The following is a 15,014-nucleotide window of genomic DNA, read 5'->3' as shown; positions in this document are numbered from 1 at the left end:
AAACTGGCTATATTTGTTCAGCACCATGGAGGGCAACACACAGCTAATTATTCCTTTGGCTATGCCTGTGCTTCATAGACTTGTTGACTCATTCCTTCATCCATTCATCCATCTTTTCACACACCTATCCATCTTTTCAGCTAGCCATCTATCCATCCATCCATTCATCTATCCATCCATCCATTCATCTTTTCATCCATCCATCCATCCATCCATCCATCCATCTTTTCATCCACCCATCCATCTTTTCAGCCACCCATCCATCTTTTCAGCCATCCATCCATCCATCCATCCATCCATCTTTTCATCCATCCATTAATTCAATATATACCAAGTACCAGGTGCCAAGCCTGAGCTAGGTTCTGAAGGTAGAGCTGTGAGTAAAACAGTAGGGCATGCACAGATTTATCTTGCAGACGAGGGGCCTCCTCCATTTCCCATCCCACTTTCCCCTCCTCTTTTCTCAAGGCCCTGAAGGCCAAGATCCCCTTCCTTCTGCTCACCTGGCCTGAAGCATCCTGACGGTAGGACAAGTGACTGCTACCCTTGCCAAGCAGAGTAGGGTTGACACGCAGATACTGTTGCTGCTCAGGCTGCATGATTGTGGCAAAGGTCAGGAGTGGAATCCCCTACCCCATGGGCCCCAGACCTTCCTTGCCTTGCAAGGGAGTGGGGTGACTCAGGTATAGAGAGGGACTGGGCTGCAGAGGCGGTGGAAAGATCACTTACTCAAGCTTCCGGAGCCGTGGTAGGTGAGGGAGAACCTCCACGATGTTCAGCACCACCTGGTCACTGAGCTGGTTGTCCCGAAAACTGCAAGAAGACCAAGGCCCAGTCCCCCTGCCCTGGGGTTGGAGCACTTGCAAGCCCCAGTTAGCAAGTGACAGGATGGCCACCCTCATGTGGGAGACATAAGACAGGGGCCCAGAAAGAGCCGATGGCCTGCTCGCTGGATTCCAGCAGGCATGGCTAGGAGGAAAGGCCCTCTGCTGGCCTCAATTCTGGGTCTATTCTGTTCCTATGGGGAAGTTTTTGCCTGGCAGCTCAAGGGATCTAGAAGACAGACTGACGGCCTCTTCATGAGGTGCAATGAGGAGACCCAGAACCCTGCTCCCATGGCTTATGCCTGGGATGTGCCTAAGGCCCCCAGGCAATGAGTAAAGTCTAGACTGGGATGCTGCAGACATTGCTTCCAATCTTGGCTGTGGCCCTGACTCACCCAGAGCCCTGAGCCAAGCACATTCCTCTCTGACCTCACTTTCCCCACCTGTTCACAAGCCAGCCTTGCCTGGGTTCCTAGCTGGGGAGACAGATGAGTTGAGGGGAGTGAGCGTGATTGAGAACAATGGTGGGTGATGAAAGACAAAATTAAAGTCACTTTCAATAGCCAGGAAAGAAAAGTGTCAACAAGTCCAGTACTTCCGAAATTTGCTTAATCACTGTTCACAGATGCCCGGCCAAGACGACAATAGGGACTGTGGCCCAACTTATTATTTTCACTCAACAAGTGCTGAACCTTAGTGACAGGCTGCATCTGTGTGGATGAAGTGGTGCCTTCTCTAAATGTCATGAAAGTGCCATATATACTAGCAGCGTTCTGCCAGGGAGGAGGGTCACTGGTCCCACTCCTCCCCATGGTACTCAGTCCCAGACACAGGGCAGGAGTATATTTGTGCATATGAGCTTAGTTTGTTAGAGTGTGCTGGCATCTAAATGTGTACATGCAGTTAAATGTGCATGTGTGCGCTGCATACACGTGCACGCCTATGAGTGGGCATGTGTGGGTGCATATTCTTGCATATGCCTGTGTACTTCTGTGCAAGTGTAGACATGTGTGCACAAATGTGAGGGTGTGCGGTGCTTCATGTAGTTATGTGTACCCACAGTGCCTGGTTCCTGCCTACGCACTGCCGTCCCTTCTCCTGGGATTGCAAAAAGAGGGAGGGAGCCTTAATACTCACGCTCCTCCAAGACAGTCCAAAATATTAGATGAAGGAAGCCTTGCTCTGGGGACTCTGGGAGCCTTGGGTTTGGACTCAGCCCTACTGAGTACTTGGACTGATGCCTTCCCTTTCTGGGTCTCATTGAAAAACTACTGGGCTGACTTGGAGGAACATGCAGGCCCCAGGCAGGCCCCAGGGGGACTCTGGGACCTGGGCAGTGGCTCGTCTCCCCAGCCAGTGAGCCCTCCTGGAGATCACTCACCTGACTTCTTCCAGCTGTGGACAGAGAGGCAAAGCTTTCACCAGGTGGCTGATGCCTCGGGCAGTGATCTTACTTCCTGCTAACCTACAGAGTAAGCAAAGATGGTGGGGAGGAACGAGGAGGGGAAAAGGGCGAGGCCAGGAATCTGCCTTGTGTAGGATTAAGGAGAGGGAAGAGAGTACCAGGCATCCCCAGCTGAAGACCCTTCTCAGCTCCAAGGTCTGGCTCACCCCAGCATCTGCAGCCTCCCCATTGTCGGCAAGCTCTTGGAGAGGGCTTCTGCAAAGGCATCCCCACACTTCCTGCTCTTAAAGCTGCCATGAGAAGAAGCGAAGTGTCAGAGGATCAGTGCTGGGCAGAGCTGAGAAGTCATCGCCATCCCCTCAGACAGATGGGGCTTAATACAGTAGTACTAACAAATACATATTATGGCCGAGACTTCTAATCGTCCACCAAAGCCCATTCTCCACGTCATCTACAGCAATAGAGCTATCCTGAGGAACATGGTTTCCCAGCCAGAGATCACATTTCCCAGCCTGCCTTGCCGCTCAGTGTGGCCAGGTGACTATGTTCTCACCAATGGAATGTGAGTAGAGGGGATGTATCCTAGTTCCAGGACTGAACTTTAATGCATTGGCATGTTCCTCCATGCTCTTTCCTTGTTCCCAAGCCAGAGCACAGATACACCCACGACGTAGCTTTGACTGTGCAGATAGGATTCCCAAGGGGATAATGGAGCAAAATGGGAGGGACCTGGGTACCTGCATGACTGCATGGAGCTGAGCCATTCCACTGACCTGGACCACCTACCTCTGACTCTTCCATGAGAGAGAAATAAAATTCTACATTATTTAACCTACTGTATTTGAGGAGGAGATTTCTCTGTTACTGCAGCCTAGCCTTTTCTCTAGCTAATATGCACACTGAGCCTTTGCTCTGTGCCAGGCACTGTGCTACAAAATGTTTTTCATGCATTATCCCATCTCATTCTTGCAATGACCATATGAGTTGGCTATTGTTACAAATTCGTTTTAGGAATGAAGAAACTCTGGCCTAGACAGTGTGCATGTGTGTGCTCCATACACCTGCCCAAAGTCCACCAGCCTCTACAGACAGCCTGGATCTGTGGTTTCAGCCCATGATTGACAGAGAGAGAATGAGAGTGCAGAAACCACAGACAAGAGGAGGATCCACTTGGACTCCAGAGGTCCTGTCAAGGCATGGAGCTTCCTGTCTTGCATTGCAGGCCATTCTGTTCTGATATTCAAGATTCTTATCCAGTCCTCTTGGCAGAGGTTTGCTAGACTGGTTGGCCTCTGCTCCCCCAAAAGCCCAATCCCCTCCCCGGTCCTCCTCCACTCTTACTCACCTGAGATTCTCTATCTGCCCACAGCCTACCAGAGCCTCAGGGCAGTGGGGCTCCAGGGGACAGCCATCAAAATCCAGGTGGATGGGGGCCTCTCTGTGCTCTAGGATGTTGGTCAGGGTGGCCAGGTCGGTGCAGGTCAGTGGGAAATTGTGGAAGGGCAGTTGATAGGGGAGGCTTTGTGCAGTGAGACTGGCCAGCTCAGGCTCCTGTGTCTCATCCACACAGTGACACAGCTCTACAACCTTTGGCCCTGTGAGCTTGCGGGTGGCCAACTTCTTCAACACCTGCACTACAGCAGCCTGCTTGGCGCCCACACAGTCCTCATTGTCCTGCGCCAGGTGGCTAAGGAAGGGGCGGCAGGTACAGGATGCCAGGCCCGCCAGGAAGGTGGGGAGGTGGTCTGAGAGGCACAGTCTAGCTTTGGTCCGCTGTACCCAGCGGGAATGGAGGGTAACATACTGGGTAAGTGTGTCTTTGTTCACCTTGGGGCTGGCCATCAGGTGCAGGGCAGCAAGAAACTCCTGCAGGCTGAGGTGGGTGAAAGCGTAGCCTGTCTGCTGGTGCCCAGGGCCTGTGCGGATGCAGAAGGAAGTCAGCAGGCTGTGAGTGGCCCCAAAAGCTATCAAGGGTGGAGTAATATCTTTTGCATAGAAGATAACCTTCCCTGTCTCCAGGCCCCTCAGGGCCACCTCCCCCAGGTCCAGCAGGGACGTGGTGGGCAAGTGCCCAGGGGGGCTGAGGGCGAGCACCATCTGCATATAGAGCTGAGTCCTGGTGGGCAGGAGGGCTACAGACTGGCCTGGGGCATGGTCAGGAAGCAGATGGTGGAGGCAGAGACAGGCGACTTGGCACAGTGCAGGCACCGCACACAGGCTTCGGAGACGTCCATTTGTCTGTAACTCCACCAGGGCCCCCTCCCGCGATGGCTGGGCACTAAAGAAGTGATTCACATATTCTTCCACCCGTGGCCCATCAAAGCCCAACATGTGGACCATGGCTGCCTCTGCAGGCAGGCAGGCAGGCAGCTTCCCTGGACGGGAGGTAGCCATCACCCGGCAGCCAGGCAGGAGGGTCCCATGGCAGAGATCGGAGAAAAGGGTGAGGACTGGGCCTGGGCCATCAGGACCCATAGGCTGGAGGGCCTCATCCAGCCCATCAAAGATCAGCAGGACTTGGTCAGCGTTCTTCTCCAGGTACTGGAAGACAGCGTCGTGGTCTGATTCAGGACTCAGGTACAGATCAAAAAGGAGCTCGGACGGCGTCAGGAACCTCGTGATCAGGTTGAGCTGGCGGAATTCAAAAAGGAACAGGGCCTGGAAACAGTCCAGATGGCCCTCTGCCCACTTCTGGCAGAGCCGGTGGGCCAGCGTGGTCTTGCCCATGCCGGCCTTCCCCAAAAGCACGGTCACCCTCGGGCCCTTGTTAACCCTGGTGTTGAAGAGGTCCGAGATGCTCACGTCAGTGCCATCTTCCACCTTGAGGTCCCCCATAGTGGCCCCCTCCGGAGTGTCTAAGGACGCTGTGGCCCGGCGCAGGATTGGAGGGACATAGACCTGGTGGAAGGCGTGGGGCTGCCCTGACCCAGGGATTCGGCTCCTGTAGCGCTGCTGGGCAGAGGTCCGCAGGAGCTGCAGGTACTTCTTGGCCAACTCTGCAAGGGGCAGGAACATGGCATGAGGACAGGACACCCTGGCCCTCTGCTTATGTCTTCTTGCCCCAGTATTGGGCTGTTGGGAGCCTCTAGCCCCAGGTGTGTATGTACGATGGGGAGAGGGTGGGGGTGTCAAGAGCACCATAGGGGGATCTGTGCCACCCCAACTTCCAGAAGGAATCAGTTGTAAGGGAGCATAGGCTCTCCGGTAGCTATTTAAACCGGCAGGTGGGAATGGGGAAGTGTGGGTCATGGTTCTATCCGTTCTGCAATAGTACACATGGTGTAAGGGTTCAGTAAGATGGGGGGAGGGGAATAGGGCACCTGCTTTGCAAATCTCTTTTTTTTCTTTTTTTTTCCCCGGAGACAGAGTCTCAGTCTTGCCCAGGCTGCAGTGCAGTGGCACGATCCTAGCTTACTGCAGCAGCAAACTCCTGGTCTCAAGTGATCCTCCTGCCTCAGCCTCCTGAGTAGCTGGAACTACAGGTGCACACCACCACACCCAGCTAATTTTGTATTTTTAGTAGAGACAAGGTTTTGTCATGTTGGCCAGGCTGGTATTGAATTCCTGGGCTCAACTGATCCACCTGCCTCAGCCCTCCAAAATGCTGGGATTACAGGTGTGAGCCACCGCGCCCGGCCCCTTTGCAATATCTTATTGAAACAACCTCTTTCTGTAATATCTGGATCCCCAGTGCCCCTTCCCAATATTTCAGTTCTGCAATGCCCAGGGGTGAGCACTAACAACCTGTAGGCCTAGGCATTACTGATCAGAACTGTGGGAGCTGGGCCCCTACAGTGCCAGATGTTAACCTTTTAATTCCTGGGTCATTGAGAGGTCTCAGGTGACCCAGGGAAAGGGCTGGGGCTGCTTTTGGGGGAACCCTAGGGGGAGAGGCCAAGGTAGTGGCCTATTTTGAGTGGATGTGAATCCTCTGGTTATAGCCATGGTTGGCAGCAGTGGGGGCAGAGAAGGCTCTAGTTAGTGGGACAAGTGGAGAACGGGGACCGTTCTGAGAACTGGTCAAGAATGAGAGAAGTCCCCTTTCTTCTCTCACTGGCCTGGCCTGCCCTAAGCAGCTCCATGTCTCCCTATGGGCCCCCAGGGCCTCTGTCTTGGGGGTTTCTCCCAGGTCTCCTCACCCCTTCCCATCCCTGCTCACCTCCAAACTGGTCTCCTCCCTGGGTCTCCTTCAACACTGAGGACACAGGGTGCCCCTGGAAAAGCCTGGACAGTGAAGCTGAGACCTGTATGGTGCTTCCAGCTCCTTCAGTGGAGCCCTCTTGAGAGAAGTCCCCATGCAGCCAGATGGGTGGGGAGCCCCTTCGCTGCCAGCCCAGCCCTCTCCTTTGCCTGTGCAAGACCTCCAGTCCTTTTCTCCTGGAAACTTGCGAGACAAGCACCTCTGGAGGCTTGTTGGCAGGGGACAAGGTCCAGGGTCCGGGTCCTGGCCCCCAGGCAACTCCATCTCTCTGTTTATGTTCCTCCCCACACTGGTACCCACCTAGCTGCTGCTTCTTGCACTGCTTCCGGCGGGGTGAGGACCCACAGCTCTGATGCGGGCGCTTCAGGCCTGAAAAAGCAAAGGAAGGGATGGAGGAGTGGGGTCTGGGGATCTGGGCTGAGGGGGTACCCAGAACCTTTGGGGAACTCCAGTCCACAGACAGGTGGCAGGCAGCCAAGTACACCCACATGCAGGGACTGGAAAGGCAGGCCCCAGGCAGAGGCTGGGTCAACATCAGCTTCTATTTGCAGAGGGGACTTCTAGGCACCCCCATTGCAAGGTGGATGTTCTGGGCCTGGCAGTCTTGCAGTCCAGGATGCAGGAAGCAGGGCTGACAGCCAGCAGCCCCCAGAAACACTCAGCTCCAAGCACTAAATGGCCGTCTGTCCATCAGGGAAGGACCAAGCTCTATGGAAGCCACCGCTGGTCATATAAGTGAAGTTCCCAGTGAGTTTGGCCGGGCCTGCAACCTCCCTCCTGTGTTAGGGTTTTATCATCCCGATTTCTTATCACCCACATTTCCTCACTTCCCTTAATAGTTTCTGGAGTCTTTCTCATTGCATGGATTTTCAAGAATCACTTTAATGCCTTTCTGGAAGAGTTTGAGAAAGGAAGAAGGAAAACAAGAAGGAAGGGGACCAAGAAAGGAAGGGAGGGAGAAAGGAAAGTGGACTCAGGAAAGAATTTTAAGAAGTCAAGCAGGGTCTTCCTACAGCTAAGTGACCAACAGCAACAACCCCTGGAGCAGGGCCCTGGGCTCCTTGCCCAGCTAGGAGGCTGGAACCAGTTCGAGAGCACTTCAATATCTTAACAAATCCTATATTAAAAAGGGACTCGCTGGACAAATATCAATCAGATCTGGTTACAGCCATGAGACAATGATGCCAGCTCAGTGATATGGGCCTATTGGACCAGGGACTTGGACAGTTTTGATTTACTGGGGAGCTGAGATTACAGGGTGGGTTTTCTGTTGGCATTACTGCCATGCACAGTGATAAGTAAAGTCAATGCTTCTGTAGAAATCAAGGTGCCGAGATGAAAGTGTGACCCATGAAGCAGTAGGTGGTCATTATTTAATCACTGGCCCTTCTCAACTCCTTCAGAAAATCAGCCAAAGGCTCCCCCGGTGAAGACAGCAGCTGTGGGTGAGTGTCAAGTCTAAAGTGTACAAGTGGGGAGGGGTGGTTAGGGCTTCCCCGCGAAGCCTGACACTTTGGGGCTGGGAGATGAGGCCCTGCGGGTTGCGGGCAGGAAAGTGAGAACTGACTTCCTAAGGGGCTCCAGGTTAGACCCTTGAGAATTTGTAACGGGACAAGCTAAAGCCTTGAAAGTCACAGCAGGAGGAGGTGGGGCTGGGAGACACAGTTAGGGGCTTGACACACTTGCAAATGAGTCAGGGACAGACGAAGAGCATGGCCTATGAGAAATGGCTGTGACCAGCCACCACAGCCTCCTCCAGCTTGGAAGTGGGGATTTCACATTGCTCACCACCCCCTTCCCACCCCCCAACTCCAGTCCTCACCATGGTGGAGCTGAGATTCAGGTTGGCGTTTCCCCTCAGCTCCCAGCTGGCTGGTGAACCCTGCAAGAGAGGGGAGAGTATAATGTGGTATGGGGCTGTCGTGGGATGCTGAGGACCAGCTCTGGCCTGGTGCCTGGCTCAGGGTTCATCTCACAGGGTGGGTACCCAGCAAAGGAGAAATAAACTGAACACTCAGTTATCTGCTGTGGAGAAAATGTGGTGGTGAGCTTTGAAGGCAGTGCTGGGCAGAAATGTGTGTATATGCAAGTGCACGCAAGTTTATGGATGTGCGTGCACAGGCGTGCATGTGTTATGCATGTGGGCACACTTGCATGCATGTGTATATGGGTTTATGCACATACCCACATGTATATGCACTGTGTGTATCTGCATATGTCTGCACATATGCGCAAGTGCCGCCCCGCCCCCCGCATTTCCCACACTCTGCCTTGAAGTAGGGTTCTTAAGTGAGTTCCCATTTTCTCTCCAAAGACGCTGTTGCCCCTCAATGTCCTGTGTTTCCCCTCAGTGCTGTGCAAACAGAAGGTGACCAAGAAATCCCCACAGATCAGTAGAGGGCAGAAGGCGCTCCCTGTCACTGGTCACTGTTTCTGACCATGTTGCAAAACAAACAAACAAACAAAAACACCTCTAGCCAGGTGTGATGGCTCACATCTATAATCCCAGCACTTTGGGAGGCCAAGGGAGGAGGATCACTTAAGGCCAGGAGTTCAAGACCAGCCTGGGCAACATAGTGATGTCCCGTCTCTAGAAAAAAATGAAAAATTAGCCTAATGTGGTGGCGTGCACCTATAGTTCTACTGTAGTCCCGGCTACTTGGGAGGCTGAAGTGGGAAGGATCACCTGAGTCCTGGAGTTGGATGCTGTAGTGAGCTATGATTGTGCCACTGCACTCCAGCCTAGGCAACAGAGCAAGACCTTGTCTCAAAAATAAAAAACAAAACCCAACAAGAGCAACAACAAAAAATACCCCCCACCCCCGCCAAAAAAGAAGAAATAAATCTCTCGGGCATTATGGGCTATGTGGGCTTTTGTGGCTGGAAGCAGTCACTCAGCAATTCGAGCAACTCGAGTGAAGCCTGGTGGAAGGAGGGGTCCTCCAGGCCCCAGCAGATTTGGGCGCATTAGGGAATTTGTTCTGGGAAGTGTCCAGAAATACAGAATTGAGATCCTGGCTTGGCTACATCCTCTCTGTGACTCAGGTGGGTCCCTGAGCTCCTCCTGGCTCCCCATGACACAGGTGCTGGCCCGGCTGCTGCTTTGTGTCTCTCACACCTGCCCTTACCATCATCACAGCCAAAAGTACTCAGCAGCAGCACCTCCAGGTCCAGAGGCACCTCCAGCTGCATGCACACACAGTGAATGAAAGACTGCCAGGTGTCCGAACCCTGGACATGCAGCTTGTTGAGTTGTAGGATGACTCTCTGTTCAGGGTCCAAGGTCTCATTCCTGGAATCCAGGTCCGTGTTGGGGAGGAAGAACTTCATCTTGGCGTTCAGCCATTCTGGGTCTTTGGTGAGCAGCCTCACAAGACAGCTCCACAGGTTCTTGTTGCCGAGCTGGAGGCCAACGGGGTCCATGAGGAGCCGACCCTGGAGGGACAGGGAAGATAGGTGAGTTGAGGGGGACAGGTAAACTGGGGGCAGATGAGCTGAGGGACAGGGGAACTTGGGGGGAGGTGAGCCGGGGGACAGGTAAACTGGGGGGAGGTGAGCTAGGCGACAGGTAAACTGGGGGGCAGATGAGCTGGGGGACAAGGGAACTGGGGGCAGATGAGCTAGGGGACAGGGGAACTGAGGGGAAGGTGAGCTGGGGGACAGGGGAACTGGGGGGGAGTTGAGCTGGGGGACAGGGGAACTGGGGGACAGGGGAGCTGGGGCACAGGTGAGCTAGGGGACAGGGGAGCTAGGAGGAAGATGAACTGGGGGACAAGTGAACTAAGAGCGGGCAGGTGAGCTGGGGGACTGGGGAACTGGAGGGAAGATGAGCTGGGGAACCGGTGAGCTGGAGGACAAGTGAATTGGGGGCAGGTGATTTGGGGGACAGGGGAGCTGGGAGGAAGATTAGATGGAGAACAGGTGAGTTGCGGGGCAGGTGACCTGAGGGCAGGTGAGTTGGGGACAGGTGAACTAGGGGGAAGGTGATCTGGGGAAGGTGAGTTGGGGGATAGGAGAGTTTCTGGGGAAGTCAAGCAGTCAAGAACCAGTCCCTACATCTGAGTGACAAAAAATAGGTAGGGAAGTGGCCTCTCCAGGGAGTCTTGATGTCTCTGCCCAGGGATCGGCTCCAGAGATCAGTCTGTTTCTTCTGCACCCCCTCCCTACTCCATTTGTGCCTGCATCCTGGCTCTCTGGAATGGTCTAGTTCATCCCCTGTGGATAGTCCCCTGAGGATGCATTACTCATTCTTGTTTCCATGAACCATTTATGCTGCTCTCAGTCTGAGCTAACCTCATGGCAGAGACAACTAGTTGTCTCCCAAAATCTGTTCTTCCATTCTTCCTCAGTATCAGAACTACTAAACATTCGCTGCTCATCTAGAATAGATTATTATATCCCAGTCTCCCTTGCAGTTATATGTAGCCATGTAATTTGGCCAGTGGAATGTAAGTGGAAGTGTTGTCTGTTCTTCTTTGCTCCTTCCTGTTGTCTGGAATGTCTATGGGATGGCTGGATCTTGGGCAGCCATATTGAATCATGAGGTGGAACCCATACTGAGGAAGGTGGAGGGTAAAGCTGCCCATCTGCCCTGTGCTCACTGACTTTGGACTTCTATTACACGGCAGGGAAATACACTTCCATTCTGGTTAAGCCACTGTTGTTTGGTGCTTTCTGCTACTCATAGTGAACTCTAATCCTAGCTAACAGAGACCATCACCTCTTTTGCTAAGCAAATTCTCCCCTTCTGAACTGTAACTCTTTTTTTTTTTTTTTTTTTTTTTTTTTTTTGAGATGGAGTCTCGCTCTGTCGCCCAGGCTGGAGTGCAATGGTGCAATCTTGGCTCACTGCAGCCTCCACCTCCAGGTTCAAGTGATTCTCCTGCCTCAGCCTCCCGAGTAGCTGGGATTACAGGTGCACACCACAATGCCCAGCTAATTTTTGTAATTTTTAGTACAGATGGGGTTTCACCGTGTTGGCCAGGCTGGGCTCAAACTCCTGACCTCAGGGTGATCCACCCACCTCGGCCTCCCAAAGTGCTGGGATTATAGGTGTGAGCCATCATGCCTGGCCGAACTGGAACTCTTAAACCACCTCCTTGTAGAAGTACCAATAGAGGGCAAGGGGCATTTACACAGCAAAAGCGTAAATAATGTGCAGTTCCTTTGATTCAGTAATTCCATTTCTAGTACTCTAACCTTGGGAAATGATCATGAACATATATACAATATTTAATTACAAAGATGCTCACTGCAAGATTATTTATAATTATTAAAAATTGGAAACAACCTAAATGTCCAACAGTTGGGGATTGGCCAACTAAATGGTGGCCCATCATCTAATGGACTACGCTATCACATTTCCAGATGTACTTTCTGGTACTATGTCCTTCCTCATAGCAGTACACACTTGGAAAGCACTCACCGTGTATTAGGCACTGTCTAAGTGCTTTATGTACCTTATTTTATCCTCACAACTCCAGAGAGTCCACCTCTAACTCTGAAAAGAGTAGGAGGTCCACCCAGAAGCCAGCCTTCCCAATTCCCAGAGGCTGAGGCCAGTACTATGCATCCGGGGGGTTTAGAGCCCAGCTGCTCCCTGGGCATGCAGCAGAGACATACTTGGATACTGTCAGCCCCACTGGTCATTTCTCCTCAACTGGGCTAATAGCAATAGGTCCTTACTCAGGCAGAGAGTCTTAGAATTTATGAAACATGCTCACACCATGATCCTCAGGCGGGGATCACCACCTCCACTAAGCAGATGGAAAGACCATGGGCAAGGAAGGGCAAAAGGTGTGCCCACAGTCACACAGCAAGTCCGTGACAGAGCCAGGAGCAGAACTGAGGTTTCTTGCCTCCCAGGCCAGTAAATTTCCAAGGCCTTGGAGGCTAGATGGCACCAGACAAGGCTAAGTCCCTGGATTTTGTGTGATCTCGGCAAAAGGATGTGGCCATAGCCTAGGGCATACATAACTTCTTTTCCAGGCTATGGTGTCCAGCATCCATGCTGCCCATGAAGAAATGGTCCAGGGCAGCATGGTGCCAGATGGAAGTAAGTGGTGCCTGGATGGTGTGATTTCTGGTGATGTTTCTCATCCTCAAATTTCTCCTTCAGCCAGTCTAACACAATACCTTTGTTTCCATCATTAGTGTTCTATCCCCTTAGGATACGACACAAATCTCTTTAAGGCTAACCAAACTCGGGAGAAAAAGCACATGGCATCATTATCAGTCATTGAGATTTCCATGGGGAATAATCTTGGAGACAGAGGACGATGGTTGAAAAAGATCCATGGCCCAGCTCTGTTACTAATTCTCTGTGGTAGGCATTAGGGCTGTTCACAGATACTCTTTCTCCTCTTTCTAGGCCTTTGGTGGGATTACACTTCTCTGCCTCATTGAAATTGGGCATAGCCATGAAACTTGCTTTGGTCAATGAAATATGCTAAAAAAGACTCATGTTATGCCTGTGTAGACGTTTTAAGAACCAAGGTGTGATTCACAGTACTTTTTCTTTGTTAACTCCAGGGCCCAGAAATATTGAAAATCATGGCTACCCTGTTAGCCTGAGTCTGGGAGACAGGATGATGTGGAGAAGTGATCCCAGTCAATCCACACCAGACAGGAAGCAAGAGCAGGAAATAAACTTTTGTTGCCATGAGTCACTGGGACTTTGGAGGGTGCATGTACTGCAGTATAACCTGGCCTATCCTAGCTGATACGCTCATAGTGTGACCTTGAGCAAGCCTTTTTCCTATATAAGCCTCAGTCATACCATCTCTAAAATGGGTAGATTAGATGCTGTCTCAAAACTCTTCCCGATTTTCTGTGTCTGATCATTACATTCTCATGCTGAATGGTGGTCAACGGAAGGTTTGTTGTGTCGGGGGCAGCCCAGTAAGGCAGATTTGGGTAGGGACCAGTCTTGGCAGTAGAAGAAGAGTGAAGAAGTAGATAGGAGGGGAAAAGAGGAGGTGAAGGGGAGAGAAAAATCACCTACTTGGTCTCCTCGTTCATGATAGGTGCTCCAGGGTCCCCACGGAGAGGGTCTCATGAGTGTCTGGGCTATGTCCTGTGCCTTGAGCTGGATTGACAGGTTGTTTCCATAGTGCAGACTCCTAAGGGGAGAAAAGACAGGGAGTTTTCCCCACTATTCCAGACTCCAAAAGGAATGTTGTAAACCGGGCACCAGCCCTTGCCCCTGCCTGCCGGAGACACCTCTGAGAACATTGGATCCAGACACAGTCCCCCCAACTCCATCCACAGACCTTGTTCTTCCCCGACTGCAGCTCCTTATGTCCCTGGATTTATGCAGCCTAGCCCTCCTTGATGTCACCTCCTGCCACACCTGGCTCAGAGGATGCCCCTCTTCCTCCTCCAATTCAGATATTCACCTTACAATGTCCTTTGGTATCACAATGAGCCCTGCAAGTCAGCAAAGTTATTACTGCTCATTTATTCAGATGAAAATGAAATAATCCTCACTGCAGATGCCAACTTTTGCCCCCAATATAAAACCCCAAAAAGGTTAGGATTTGCGATCTTCTTCCTATTTAGTTAGTTTTTAAACAATTGAGAGTAAACATTATTCTTAAAGAGAAGACCCGGAGGCATTGATAGCTGCTCACAGAGAGCACAATAAAAAGATGAGAGATCTTCCTACGAACAAAGAAGAGAACAGGTAGCTACAGAGTACATGGAGGAAATGAAGAGAGGCGGAAGATCAGCGTGTGCTCTGATTGTGTCTCTGTGAAATACGAGGAATGTAAACTCGGAGTTCCATGACTTTAGACAAATCCACGTAAATAGGGCACATTCTGACGTGATGGAGGTGGTATATAGTATGGTAATTAGAAATAAGAAAGGAAAAGAGAGATCTTTTGAAGAGGTCCTGGGGGACTAATAAGATAGGTCTATATTTCTCTCTCTCTCTCTTTCTTTTTTCTTGAGATGGAGTCTTGCTCTGTTGCCCAGGCTGGAGTACAATGGCATGTTCTCAGCTCACTGAAACCTCCACCTCCTAGGTTCAAGCAAGTCTCGTGCCTCAGCCTCCCGAGTAGCTGGGATTACAGATGTGTGCCACCACGCCTGCCTAATTCTTGTATTTTTAGTAGAGACTAGGTTTCACCATGTTGGCCAGGCTGGTCTTGAACTCCTGACTTCAAGTGATCTGCCTGCCTCAGCCTCTTTAAGTGCTTCTTTTCTTTTCTTTTTTTTTTTTTTTTGAGACAGAGTTTCGTTCTTGTTACCCAGGCTGGAGTGCAATGGCATGATCTCGGCTCACCGCAACCTCCATCTTCTGGTTCAAGCAATTCTCCTGCCTCAGCCTCCCAAGTAGTGGGATTACAGGCATGCGCCACCACACCCGGCTAATTTTGTATTTTTAATAGAGACGGGGTTTCTCCATGTTGGTCAGGCTGGTCTTGAACTCCCAACTTCAGGTGATCTGCCCGCCTCGGCCTCCCAAAGTGCTGGGATTACAGGCATGAGCCACTGTGCCCGTCCTCTTTCATTTATTTATTTATTTATTTATTTTTTAAGAGACAGGGTCTTTCTATGTTGCCCATGCTGGATTCAAACT

General features: G+C 51.6%; 1 protein-coding gene across 10 annotated transcripts in view; it reads right to left on the bottom strand.

Moving 5' to 3' along the window:
• The window catches only part of NLRC5 (NLR family CARD domain containing 5), a 95,326-nt gene that overhangs the window by 53,119 nt on the left and 27,193 nt on the right, over positions 1-15,014 (bottom strand). For 9 of the 10 annotated variants that reach the window (XM_054533947.2, XM_054533948.2, XM_054533945.2 and 6 more), the window contains exons 2-10: positions 13,434-13,551; positions 9,559-9,865; positions 8,253-8,312; positions 6,731-6,799; positions 3,575-5,225; positions 2,436-2,519; positions 2,206-2,289; positions 730-813; positions 504-593 (exon numbers count right to left, since the gene is read on the bottom strand). In XM_054533947.2, the coding sequence (XP_054389922.1) occupies positions 504-593; positions 730-813; positions 2,206-2,289; positions 2,436-2,519; positions 3,575-5,225; positions 6,731-6,799; positions 8,253-8,312; positions 9,559-9,865; positions 13,434-13,551 (2,547 nt within the window). Of the gene's footprint in view, positions 1-503; positions 594-729; positions 814-2,205; positions 2,290-2,435; positions 2,520-3,574; positions 5,226-6,730; positions 6,800-8,252; positions 8,313-9,558; positions 9,866-13,433; positions 13,552-13,701; positions 13,830-15,014 lie in introns of those variants that run through there. The other variant, XM_054533944.2, reaches the window with a different exon arrangement.

This window comes from Pongo abelii, chromosome 18, assembly GCF_028885655.2.
Source record: "Pongo abelii isolate AG06213 chromosome 18, NHGRI_mPonAbe1-v2.0_pri, whole genome shotgun sequence".
Lineage (NCBI taxonomy): Eukaryota > Metazoa > Chordata > Mammalia > Primates > Hominidae > Pongo > Pongo abelii.
Note: the sequence above shows the minus strand (reverse complement) of the source record. Positions and strands in the feature narration are given on the sequence as shown.